The sequence below is a fragment of the Pezoporus occidentalis genome, unplaced genomic scaffold, assembly GCF_034315485.1.
Source record: "Pezoporus occidentalis ecotype Australia unplaced genomic scaffold, CSIRO_AGI_Poc_V1 ctg83, whole genome shotgun sequence".
Classification (NCBI taxonomy): domain Eukaryota; kingdom Metazoa; phylum Chordata; class Aves; order Psittaciformes; family Psittacidae; genus Pezoporus; species Pezoporus occidentalis.
In genome coordinates this window covers 1,461,385-1,474,438 of record NW_026916192.1, presented here as the reverse complement: position 1 = coordinate 1,474,438, position 13,054 = coordinate 1,461,385, and the positions used below count along the sequence as shown (strand labels likewise).

The window sequence follows — 13,054 nt, the reverse complement described above, 5'->3', positions numbered from 1 at the left end:
GGCACGAGGGGCTCTGCCATGTTATCCTTATGCTGCTGCTGTGAAATCTGCATGGCGGCACCCGTGCGGGCTCACAGAGATGCCATCTGCTTGGGGCAACCAGAATGGCCAGGTCAAAGCCAGGGTAAACCACCGCTGCCCTCTACTGCCGCCACAGATTCTTATGGGTCTAGCCTTTGAGGAGAGGACTGGCCATGGCGGGCAGCACGGCTCTGCCACCGCTCCCGCTCCCGAACCGAGCTCCCTCGAGCGACCTCCTTCCTCGTAACCACTCTCCCCTCAGCCGCGCGCCCCTCCCCGCGCATGCGCAGCCGGCCGGCGGAAGGGGTCGCGCCGGCGGAAGCGGCGGGAGGCTCCATGGCGGCGCTGGTGCGGGCCGTGGTGAGTGCCGCCGGCCGGGGTCGCCTCTTCCGCCGCGAGGATGAGCGGCGGGCGCGTCCCTGCGCGAGGTCCCAGCGCCGCGGCTCCTGCAGCGCCCGGCGCTGCTCCGCGTGGTCCCGCCGTGCCCTGACCCAGCCGGCGCGTTAAGGACGAGGCTGTTCGGCGGAGTGAGGACACCCGCTGTGTGTGGGGGGTGTGGGAGGGGGGGGCGACGGCACCAGCGGCTCTTCCCGCCCTTCGACAGAGCTCTGTGGTGAGATAGGGGGACCAGCTTGTCCTTCAGAGTTTGAGTTTATATAAGAATCGTGAAGTGCGTTAGTACTCCTCATCGGGGCTTGAGAATTTGGCTTTTTTTTTCCAGTCTGGTACTTCCCTTGTCGCCTGTGTGTCCTGTGGCTTGTGGATTGCCATTAAGAGATTCCCCTCTGACTTCAGAGGTGTTTGGTAACAAGGTTAATGTAAAGATTATGATTTCTGTGCTAAGTGCATTTGTGTGCATTTTGCCCTTTCTGTTAGCCCTTTAGGTCTTTGTAGCTGAGTGCCACTTTAAGTATATAGCCTAGAAAGAAGTTTCTGCCTGGGTCTGATATTCCATCACGACACAAATACAGGGCTGTCTTAGTGGGTACAGATCTATCAGGAAGATGAAAGGCCTTTAGTCAGTCCCCACTTAGGAAATCAATTCACTAAGGTCTTGGAACTGATGTCTGGGGGTGTGGGTTTTACAGGCATGCTGTGTCCTGTCCTTTGAGCACTCAACCTGAAGGCAACTGAGGGCAAACCTGCCTGAGAGCAACCCAGATGCAGTGAGGTGGATTTCCTGCTTTCTTCTGTTCTGACTCTCTTCTCGCTCATGTCTTTGTGCTGTTGTCTACCATTGTCTCCTCCAGCGTTTTTCTTGTCTACTATGCTCCAAATGCTGGAGCAGTAGAGCTGTGGCAGCACGGGTGGGTTCAGCTGTCTGCAGAGCTGTACCCCCAGCGTGCAGTTTGCAATGAGAACCTGCTTGCAGAAGGTGAAGGACTTGTCTCTTAGGTTTACCTGTCCCTGGGTAACTCCTCTCCCAGCTGCTTCTGACATTCATCTGGCAAACTAAGTCCTCAGGAGCTTGCAGCATATGGTACAGTCATGATTATTGTCCAGACATTTCATCTCTACTAGTTTTTACTGCCATTATCATTAAAGTGTTATCATTAAAGCTGTTCTTTACCTAAGAAGAGATCTTGGTGAATAGCTTGATTGGAACCTAGGGCTTTCTTAATGCTTGCCAGAAGGATTTAGATGACCATAGTGATATCGTTTCATCTGTATCTTGACAAGTCAGCTGGCTGCAGGAGGTGCTTGCTCTCTGTGGGCTATTCCTGAGTAATCTTGTTCAGGTTATGCTCAGTACCTTCTGCTGTTGTCTTTTCTTTATTACTTGTTTCTCACACCTCACCTTTTAAATGTGAATATGCTTATTTTATATTTTCATGTCTCTGTCCAGTTTTGTTGCAGTAGTGCTTTTCAACAGCTATAAACTCCACATATTAAAGCTCTAACGCATAGTGCAACCTAGGCATGTTTTCCTTCATATTACAGAGAAAAAGCTTCAAAAAATTGTCAGATGCCTTGGAATCTTGTAACAATTATTTATTAAAAATGCTGTCTTTTCTTTCTCACTTAAGTGTTTGTTAAACTGGTTATATAAGAGCCCTGGATTACCTCAAGAAGTACTTTGTGGTACACAGCTGAAATGTCTTTTTTGGATGAATTGTATCATTTTCATAATTTCATTTGCTGGGTAGTGGTGTTACGGAGAGAGAAAGAGCAGCAACTTAGTATTGCTATAGTAGAAGTGGAAAGGTAGTAGCTAATCACATTTGTTACGGCAGGGCATCTGTCCCCTCACGGTTATTAAAAGCCCAATTCAATTTGTTGAATGGATTAGAAGTGCCCCTCTGCGAGGTGTTGAGGAGACAGTACTGAGGGACAGTAGTGACTCTGCAGGTACAGGAAGCAGAAAACAGGAACTCAAGTTGGCTTTATATCTGTTCCTCCTAATCTTTGGTCACATCTGCTAGTCTCATAGTTATCCTTTCACTGGGCACCAGTAAGAAGAGTTTGAGGTATTTATACAAATTAATGAGATTTCACTGGAGTCTTCTCAAAGCTAAGCTTTATGTTGGATGCTTCAGTCTCTTTAATCATCTTTGTGGCAAATTGAAAATGAAGCTGTTTTTAATAGAAAGAAGCATATCCATTCTGAGAATGTATACATTATTTCCAGTGTTAATGTAGAATATGTATGATGGAGGCAAAATTGTACTAACTTAAATACTGCACAAAATGAAAGGTGCAAAGACAGTGAAGTCAAAGAAAAGCCTCCCTCTTTTCCATATGATCTGACATTTTCATTGCAGAAAATTATTATCTTCACTGACATTTATTGGGACAATATATGCTTTTGAAATACTGAAATTCTTAGCTGTGCCTGAGAAAAGTAAGACAAAGATGCATAAAAGCTAAGAGTTAGATTAGGGGGTTTTATAGACCACTCAGTCAATTGAAGAATTCTACTTAAGCATTTGAATTTATTCTGTATAATAAAACTTGTGGTGTAGTGTTATGATGTAGACAGCCCACCTTTTCTTTTGACTGCTCTGGCTTTGCCATCAAACTTGGGTTGTGTGCTTGTACTGCAGGCAAGATTCTTTTAAAACCAAAATTTATGCTGCTTTCAAGCACAAGTTGGGAGTTTCATCTGAGGGTTGTGGTATAAATGAATAAAAGTTGTGGAAGCAGGAGGACAGTTCAATGTTTTCTGGGTATTAGGGTCCTTTTCTTCATTGCCGATCTCTGTTGCAGAGCTGCCAGACGGGAGTAACTCAATGGACAGCAGCATGCAGCGGATTACTGCAGACAGCCACAGTCCAAGGCCAGTGTAGACAGATGCTCTACAGTACTTTCCAGGTAGGATATCAGAGTATGTTAAAGTATGTAAAAAAATGGGATAAGTTTAAATCAGTAAAAAACCTCATGATGTTGTTTGTTGTTTTTTTTTTAAATAAAGAGGCTTCCAAAAGTGATGTCTTCACTGTCTGTGTATTGCCAAAGTATCAAGGCAACTTAAAAGCTTTCTGATGCTAAGAGTGTGAGCTTCCACTCTTCAATAAACAGTTGTCATCATTCCAGTCTTTTAATGGATCTAAATGGTCTGTTGTGGGTAGATTAAATGTGGAACTCCAAATGTAGGTCATTTTTCCAAAGCAGCTGTTACAAGCTAGTCATGATGGCATGTAATTTCCAGCACTTTATTTAATAGAACATCTCCACTATACAGCAGTGTTGGACTTTTTAGTGCTGATGGTGTAGTTACCTGGCACAGCACAGCATTAAGTAGTGCTGTCAGTGGGAAGCACAGCTTTGCAGTTTTGCTTCCAGTTGCATAACAGGATGCATGGTGTTAGATTGTGTCTACCCATATAAAATTAACTAGAACATCTTGTAAGAGCAGTTAATAATGAGGGGAGAACTGTGTAGGAAATGGGAGTAGATGCAGGCTCTCTGAACAAATGATGGTGTACAGTTGGTGTTTCCTTCTTGCATACAATGAAATGAGAGATTAAGCCTTTTTTATCTTCATGTGTATTACAACTTGTATCATAGAGCCATGACTTACAGAATTAGAAGCTTGCCTGTGAGCTTTGTGGTGAGGATGTCTTTTCTCAGATAAGACTTCCAATCCTGGGAAAATTGGCTGTGATTTTGTGACACACCATACTGTTAAAACACCAGTTCCATATCAAGTAGCATAAGGTGTGGGGAATGGGGAGGGAAATGAGCAGCTGTGAAGTTCATTGATAAAGTTGGCCTCACTCTGAGCTACCAGTAGATTCAGTAGACTTCTGGGATGACTGCTCTGATGAAACCAGTATATTTACTTTGTCTGAATTTATTGATAACAAGTTTTGCTGTTAATCTGGCTGTGCTGGGAGGCTATGATAAGTGTTCTATTCAGTGTGCAGCTTCTTACCTAGAGATCTCATTCACTCCTACTTGATAGTTTTGTGCGGTAGCTCTAAGATACAAATCATATGAAGATCAGGTATGAGACCATCTAAGAAGATGCACAAGCCCATAGGACCTGATGGGATGCATCCACAGGTCCTGAGGAAACTGGCAGATGAAATGGCCAAGCCATTATCCATCATATTTGAGGAGTTGTGGCAGTCTGGTGAAGTTCATGCTGACTGGAAAGGGAGAAGTATAGCCCCCATTTTTAAAAGGGAGCTACAGAACGGCCAGTCTTACCTCAATGCCTGGTAAAATCATGGAGCAGTTCCTCCTGGAAACTATGCTAAGGCACATGGAAAATAAGGGGGTGCTTTAAAGGGGCTGACAGGTGTTCTCTAGTCAATTCCATCAGTATGGAGTGTTCTCCAATCAATTCTATCAGTACATTTACAAACCTTACAAAACGTGTGTTGTGGAGCATTAATCATGGAGAACCATTTTGTTTGCAACAGTTATGATAAGAAATTTGTGGATTTTTTTAATATTTTCAGGATTAGACTAAGCTGTAATTCACTTAGAAACAAACCAAAGGAACTGAGGGTAATTGGTGTAAAGTTGTGTCAATGGTCTCTTCCTCTTTTTTCTTTTTTTTTTTTCTGTTTTCATTGATCATTTTGCTAGAGACACAGACCTGGCCAGTTCCCACTATCTGAATCCTGTGGTGGATTGAATCAAGCCAATGGAGCCATTACACAGCAAAGCAGATCATTCTCCAGTACACATAAGGTTAGAAGAGTTTGAGGTTTTTGTTGTCTGTGCTATTGTCATTGTGCTAGGGATTTCACAGATACTGCTGCAAAACACTTTTCAAGTCATGTATGAGATGTTTCAACTTTTATATAAAATGTTTTAGTGTAGTGTGAGCAATGGATCCAGTCATTTGAGAAGTGCTTTCTGTTCCTCTCCAGAAAATGAAGTGCTAGCACAGTGAGATGCAGTTACAGTTGGGTTATCTGGGGTGAAGATTCCAATGAGTCTTCATTCATTCAAAGAAGCCTGAGGGCTTCTTTGCAATGAGAAAAAAACTAAGTTAAGGAGAGGAGTTATTGAGGTGGGGGCAGATGTGCCTTTCTTTAAAAAGGGAGACACAAAAGCTGCCCCATACGTGACAAGATGTTTCCTGCTTCTTTAGCTTGGGAATAATGTGTGATGCACAGTTTTGCTGTCTGCTAAACATTGAAAATCATCATACGATCTACTACTACTAATTAATTATTATGTAATAATTTATTTACTGTTCATATGTACAGTTTTGTTAATTCGTGGTCTCTGCGTGTCTTGCATTTATTGTCTTTTGTCTTGGAACAGAAGTTTTCTGGAGCATGAATCATCTCCATAAGATCAGTTTAGTACTTAATCCAAGGGAGTTGGTGTCTTTCAACTAGTAAATATCCTGATCCTGCTCTTGTTAACTCAGTGTGAGGGAAATGGCAAAATGGAATGCTGAGAAATGAGAGGACAGGAGGAAAAAGAAAGTTAGGGATGGATGGGTAAAGCTTGCATAGAAATCATGCTCCCAGTATGCTGCGTGCCTGATTGGGTATTTTGCTGTTGTAGAGTTAGAGGTAAATACTGAGAAATAGTTTTAAATAGTTATTTTGATATGGATAGACAAAATGAAGGAAAGCAAGGAGATGTATGGAAGGAAAGAACTCCTGCCTGCTTGTGCCCCCCTTCTTGTACCTGCACAACCATCATTTGCAGAGCAGATCCGGGAGAGTAATGGATGACAAGGTGGTCTAAGAAGGTCTAACAAGCCAGGAATGACACGAAGGGAGTCTAGTCAGACTTGCAGAATAATGAAAAAAGAATCATGGCATTTCTTCGAAAAGGGAATCTAGAATGGGAGCCGTATTTTGGAAAGCAGGTTTCTGTATTATTTGAGTCTGAGCTTCCAGTGGGATGCTTTTATCAAAAGAGTTGTGCAGTGTTTGCATTCATAAACAGAAGAATATCACATAGGAGAAACAGTGTAATATTTTTCAGAGAAGACCTAAATATCTGTTTGTTTTGTTGAACAAAGAAAGTAAGCAAAGCCCCTAAAATTCTCTATTAAACTTGTAACTTTTCTGACTAAACTGATTTCTCGGGTTTAATTGCTAAGACTGAAATATGTGATATTTTGCTTTTACAGCATCTTTCTGCAAAAGATTCTGTGCAGACATCTGAAGAGAAAGTGGGCACTTTCACCAGGATAATAGAAGCATTGGGTTTCACGGGACCACTGAAGTATAGCAGATGGGTAAAGCATTCAGTTAATAATTCTTTTGGTTGTTTGATGCTTTCAGAGTTCTAAAAAGCAAACAAAAATGCCCCCACTTTTTTCTTAATGATAGGAGCAATACTTAATAGAACAGTTCTTCTGATTGTTACCGGTGTAAATTCTTTTTTTGTGATGTGAGGAATAATAATCCATAGCTCGAACCTGCCTTGATGTATGCACTGCCATCGTTAACTTAAGTAGGAATATTGTATTTGGTTTCTAGTATCTAACACCTTGAATTTCTTCAGATATTTATCACTTCATTTTGTACCAGAGAACACAATGACAGCCTTGCTGTTGAAGTTAAACACTCAGAGAGGCCATCATCTTCTCTGTAATAGTGACCAACTGGAGTTAACCTAGAAATAATTTAATTTCAGGAAAAGCATATTGTGATACTTGTCTCATGTGCTGCTCCAGCCCACAGCAGTTGTCTTTCAGGACTTTCTGCATGAAACTGGGCATTTTTCTTTAATATCTATCTATCTATCTATCTATCTATCTATCTATCTATCTATCTACTTGTCCAGATGCACTTCGAACTCTTGTAAGTTTATAGCACCCATAGCATTCAGTGTTAGGGAGTTCCACAGCTTGAGTCCCCACCAAGGGAAGAGGTACAGTAGCTATCATTCGGTGCCTTTTAATTTTGTACTTGAAGATCATAGTGATTACTCTTCCCTTGGAGTGTATGTTCACATTTCCCTTCCACTGATGATTTTATAGACTTGTATATTCCATAATGTCTTTAAACTAAGGAAACTTAGTCCAACTTGTTTCTGTTCCTGAGACTCTTTCATGTTTTGATTTTTGTTGCCCTTCTCAGATACTCTTTCAGTACCCGTATTTCTGTGACAGGAGGGTCTCCCAGACAAACAGTAGTGAGCTATGTTCTCATTGCTGTTCGAGTCACTGGTCAGTAGTAGCTGACTGGGGCACTCACACATAGGTCCTTCTCTTTCGTGGTCTTTAAATAGTCCTTTCATAAAGCAGTTCTTAACATTGACTAAACTTACGAGTTCTGCAAGAGACACCTTGAGTTCCTTATGCAAAAGGGAAAGACAGGAGTTGAAATTCATTATTCCTTGGCTCTGAACTAAGGCACAGTATAAAGGAGTGAGAGAAGAAGACTGAAAGAAAGGCTGACCCTAACTGTGCAGGAATTAAAACCTGTAAGGTGCTTTCAGTATCTGCAAGACAGAGTGGACCTCTGAAATGCTGAGATGCTAATTGCATCTCACTCCTTACAAAGAAAATATAAAGATAACTGACATTTAAGGGGTTTAGGGATTTGCTTTTAATCAGGTGATGCTAAACCTCATGAGAGAGCAGTTTCTCTCCCGTGTGCTTGCATACATACTGTTGTAATAAAGTTTCTTGTTAGCTCGAAGTGTTGATTCAGAGTTCTCCTTAATTGCTACTCTTTACTGCCTGCTTTTGGCTGGGGAGCTTGGATTTGGAGGGAGTTATTTTGTGGTTAGGGCCCAAGAGACGTGAGTTCATTTTTGGCCCTGCCAGTGCTCTCTATAAGATCTTAGGGAAGTTTCTTAATATTTCTCTGCTTTTTTTCCATTTTCTCCCTTCCCCCACACCTCTTCTACACCCTAAAGCTTCCATGATTAAATTTCACCAGTTTCTCCAGTATTACCCCCTTTACTTAAGGGCTGCATTGCAGGGACTGTTCTTTACAATATGTTTTTAATGTCTAGTAATGCCTGGTCTGGGGCAGTGGCTTTCACTGGGGAGATCTCTACTCCCAGGCCAGACAGCATTTCCTTTATAAAGGAATCCTTCAGAACTCCAGCACGCAGTGTGAATTATTTTTACTGCAAGAAGTTTAGATGTAGACTTGATTTGTGACAGAAACCTGAGATTATTGAATAAGAAAAATAATGGGTCCTCTGTTGCCACATCAGGAGACCAGTAGAAACTTCCTTATTTTTCTTTTGGTTGACGGGGACACAAGGAATTACCTTTGTAATTTGAACTGCCATTTGGTAGGCAAGAGTGCTCATCCCTGTAGTACAGTGAGCACTGAGGTGAGCCCTCGTGGATGTCATGCCCTAAGAAGAAAACAACCAACCCAGGAATGAGGGACAGCTATTCTCTTTAAGATCCTTGCTGTCAGTTATTGTGCTCTTTGAAGCTTCAGAATATGTATCTTGGTTATAGATGATGCTCTGGAAGTGTTTGTGGTGCAGTGGTAGGCCAAGAACAAAATTAGAAGTGCCAGAGCACCTGGCTATACCTCATGTCGTTCATCACTTGGAATTCCTTGGTTACTTGCGAAGCTTAGTTGGTCAATTTTCATTTTCATAGGAAAAAAAAAGATGTTTTTAGGACATGTCTGGTATGTTGACTTCTCTAAGATTTAAAACTTAAATTACACAGAACTCTGAGTGTTATACGTCAGTTAAGGTTGTTGGAGGAAACCAGGAATTATGATTTGGAGTCTCTGTAAGGAAAGACATTGGATTTATTTTTCTGTAATGATAGAAGACAGGCTGAGAAAGTTGGGGCTGTTCAGCCTGGAACAGAGAAGCTGCGTGGAGACCTCAGAGCAGCTTCTAGTATCTAAAGGGGGTTACAAGGATGCTGGAGAGGGACTCTTCATCAAGGACTGTAGCGACAGGACAAAGGGGTGATGGGTTTAAACTGAAACAGGGGAGATTTAGGTTAGCTATAAGGAAGAAGTTCTTTACTGTGAGGGGGCTGAGGCACTGGAATAGGCTGCCCAGAGAAGTGATTAAGTGCTCCATCACTGGCAGTGTTCAAGGCCAGGCTGGACAGAGCCTTGGGTGGCATGGTCTAGTGTGAGGTGTTCCTGCCCATGGAAGGGGTTGGAACTAGGTGATCTTAAGGTCCTTTCCGACCCAAACCATTTGCTGATTCTGTTACATTATACTAGATTTGAAGGGTATTAAAGAAGCCTGTCAAGAATTTGGTTTTGCTTTAAGGCAAGTTTGATTCTGTTTGTGTCATTTCTGGCTGATACCATAGTTTAATGTGCTCCTGAAAACCTCAAGTGACTGTGATTCTCAGGAGAAAGCTTTTCAGCAAATGCTAGTTTATGTATTTAACAAACCCAGTAGTGTTCATGATGAATACTTGAAGTATTGTTTTTTCTTTCTCTTTAGAAGATTAAGGTGGCAGCTTTGCGCATGTACACATGCTGTGTGGAGAAAACTGACTATGAGGAATTTTTTAACAGTAAGTAATGGGCTTGCTGGAATTTAGAGAACTTCTGATTAAAATTCATTATAGACATTTATATCAATCAATACGACAGCAAAAAAGACTTGTCAGCCCGTAACAGTGCATGGTCAACTAGAAGCTAAGGGTACTACAGCATCACCTTGAGCTCTGAACTGTCAAAGGTTCAAGGGCAGACTCTGGAGTCTGGGATTGTTACATTTTTGCCTGCTGCAATGGAGAACAAGAGCAAGGGTGGGATAGGTAAAACCCAGAATATCCTAGACCTTGAAGGGTCTTGCCTCTTTTCTTACCGGGGTGGGATAAACTACGAATCCAAGTATCTCTTTCTTTTTTACTGGGGTCATAGGAACTCTGTGTCCTACCCTGTCCCATGCGAGAAGGTCCAGTATAACTCAGATGCAGGTGTGAAATCATTCCTATCCTGATGCACAACTTTATTTATGATAGTTAGATCACAGTGTCTTACCTGTCTCTATTATGGATGGGGCAGGTTTGCCTGGAACTTAAGAGACTTTCTATGTTTTACTGATCATGACAGCATTAAACCAAGACACATTTCTTGACTGTATAGAGAGTATGACTGGAAGAAACACAAGTCCCTCCTTTAAGTATATAGGCATGGATTTGATGGATGGACTACTCGGTGAGTGCTTGCTGCTGCAAGATTTTCCAATGGTTTTCAGAAGGTTTTCCAAAACTGTGATGTGGTTTCAGTGGTTGCAGGAGTGAGGGAGCTCTATGAGCAGCAGGAGTCATCATTAGTGATCAAAAAAGGAGAATCTCATTTCCCAGCTGTGTGCCCTCCCAGGCTTTCTCAGATAAGTTCTCTTCTATTTGTCATATTTGCCTCTCAAATAGAGGCTTTGCTATTTTTAACTGGTGTTTCACTATCTCTGCTTAAGAGATAGTGCAAAGAGGTATAAATGTTGCCCTAGATTAAAATATAAAGGAATTTCAAAAAATATCTCTGAAAACATCCTGGCACAGATTTTCAGGCTCAAGACTGGTGAAATAACTTCAGTTGTATTCTTAATATTGCCATACTGTTTTAAAGAGAAAATTCCCAGAGCTTCCCCTCACTTTCCATGTATCACAAACAGCGGGCAGCCTTTCCTTCAAGTTTCACCATTTTCTCCAGAACTACTTGTATTTTTGCTCTGTAGTACAAATTGTAGCCAGTCCATCTCTGAATTTACACTGAGGAGAGCATAGGTTTGCTTGAGGCTGTTGTTAGGCAAGGAACAACGTCACTTGTTTTGCTGAGATTGACAGTGTTGGTGTTCTAAGAACACACACAGTGTCTGTGGTTGTGATTCCAAAGAAATCATTGCTTTCAGAGGAAAACAGATATAAGAAGTTTCTGTTAGTTCTGTGTAGTTAGAGCTGCAGTTGTCTAGGAGGTGAGCTCTAAAATTCAACAGGCATGTGATCCATGTACAAAAAATAATTCCCTTAAAAACACAGATTATGTGATGAATTGATTTTGTCAATATAGAAGCTTTAGATTGTGGTTCCATGAGCAGCTGAGTCAAAGTAGTGGCCAAAGAGAAAATGTTCACTTCTCCATCTTCCTCTACCTATTTTCTGGACTGGACAATTATGTCCTCCGGTGAACTGAAAGAAAATGGCCCAGTTTTGTACTAAGTTATTCTTTCAGTGTGTTAGTGAATGTAAGTGGCACATGGAAGGGTCTGGTGGACAACAGCTGTGGCATAAAGTGGTGAGGGGAGCATGGCCTTTCATATGGCTCCTAGCGGGGCTACCAAGCAGCTTGAGCGGGCTGAAGTTTACCTCCAGGGCTCTGAATTCCTCTGTCTCCTTTAGCCCATCAGGTGCCTTACAGGCACTTTGCTCTCTGCTGTGCACAGGGGAACACTGACATAGTGCACCTGAGCTGTTTTTTTACAGGAAGTGGAGATATTAACCCATTGCGTCCTTCTTAAAATTGTGGTAGTGACAAAGATGATCTGTCATGAAAGAAAGTCCATGTACAAGTTTTGTATCCCTTACCTGATGAATTTTAAGGTCAGAATATGGCTGGAGGAAGAGGTATGTCCTCACAATCCTGAGCATTCATGTCTCTTACTGTATGCAGACATGTGAACAGGATGTGTTCTGTGCACAGATTTATTCCCCAGCTGATAATAGTTATAGTCATTTCATAGGTAGCTTTATCATCAGATATTTTTTTCTGTATCTAACTGTATTTTGGAAGAAATAGCTTTCTGTTTCATTGTAGGATGGCTCTTTTTCCCCAGTTAGTTTCCCAGAATAAGGTGTTCCAACCCCCCAGATTTTATAATTACATTCCTTCTAAAAAGCTTCGTGCTTTAAAAGAGCCATCCCACCTTTAAATTTACACTGTAGACAGTCTAAATATAGAGGCTAAAAAATGAATTATAAAAATAGAAGTTGGAAGAAAAAATTCTTCCCTCCTGGATACTGAATAGGGCTTTAAAAACTTTCAGTAGTAGAGGTGTGAGCTTTGCTTTCCACTGAAAAGTGATTTCTGTGGTGGGAGACTGATACATGGCAACTTCTACTTCAGAAACCTCTATTGAACTAAGTGCTTTACTCTGAATGTTGCCTCTGGAACCTTCATTTAATGAAATGGTTTGAATAATGAAAGCATTGTGTACTCTTGCCCTAGTTAGAGACGTCTTGGCATGCCTTTAGGCCAAAGTAGTCATTTCTAGGCACATGAATATTTCTAATAGGGATGGGAGAGCCAAATGGGGAGAAGGGTGAGGGAAACCTGTGTTTCCAAACATAGGCTGTCTTAGAGGTGGCATAGGTGATGTATGGACACTGATGCTGAAGCTTGGCACCTCCTGGGGACTGATGGAGTAATCTCTCTGGGAAGGGATGAATAGTGATGGTTTGCTTGGTGGTTCTGGTGGTTGCCTGACGGTATAAAAAGAAAGAGGCTGTGAAAAGTTTTGCTTCATGATCCAGGTGAATCTCTTTGGTAAGACTTCAGAGACAAGAAGTATAGGAGTCGGGAAGGGAATATATTCAATGCAGAAAAGATAAGGTTGACTTCCTGGGGCACATCTGACTGGAGAGTCTATTTCTGAATACTCTGACCTTCATACAGCTAAGTCCAGAAGACAAGAGCAGGTGCTGGGTAGGCCAAGG

At 41.8% G+C, this 13,054-nt stretch overlaps 1 protein-coding gene across 2 annotated transcripts in view; it reads left to right on the top strand.

The window, feature by feature from the left end:
- Nucleotides 1–294: 294 nt before the first annotated feature.
- Nucleotides 295–13,054, top strand: part of LOC134156238 (ubiquinol-cytochrome-c reductase complex assembly factor 1) — a 38,670-nt gene continuing 25,910 nt past the window's right edge. The window contains exons 1-5 of one of the 2 annotated variants that reach the window (XM_062604134.1): nt 295–381; nt 3,229–3,333; nt 5,059–5,163; nt 6,572–6,679; nt 9,838–9,910. In XM_062604134.1, coding sequence (XP_062460118.1) covers nt 304–381; nt 3,229–3,333; nt 5,059–5,163; nt 6,572–6,679; nt 9,838–9,910 — 469 coding nt within the window. In that variant the 5' untranslated portion in view covers nt 295–303. The remainder of the gene's footprint in view (nt 382–3,228; nt 3,334–5,058; nt 5,164–6,571; nt 6,680–9,837; nt 9,911–13,054) is intronic. The other variant, XM_062604135.1, reaches the window with a different exon arrangement.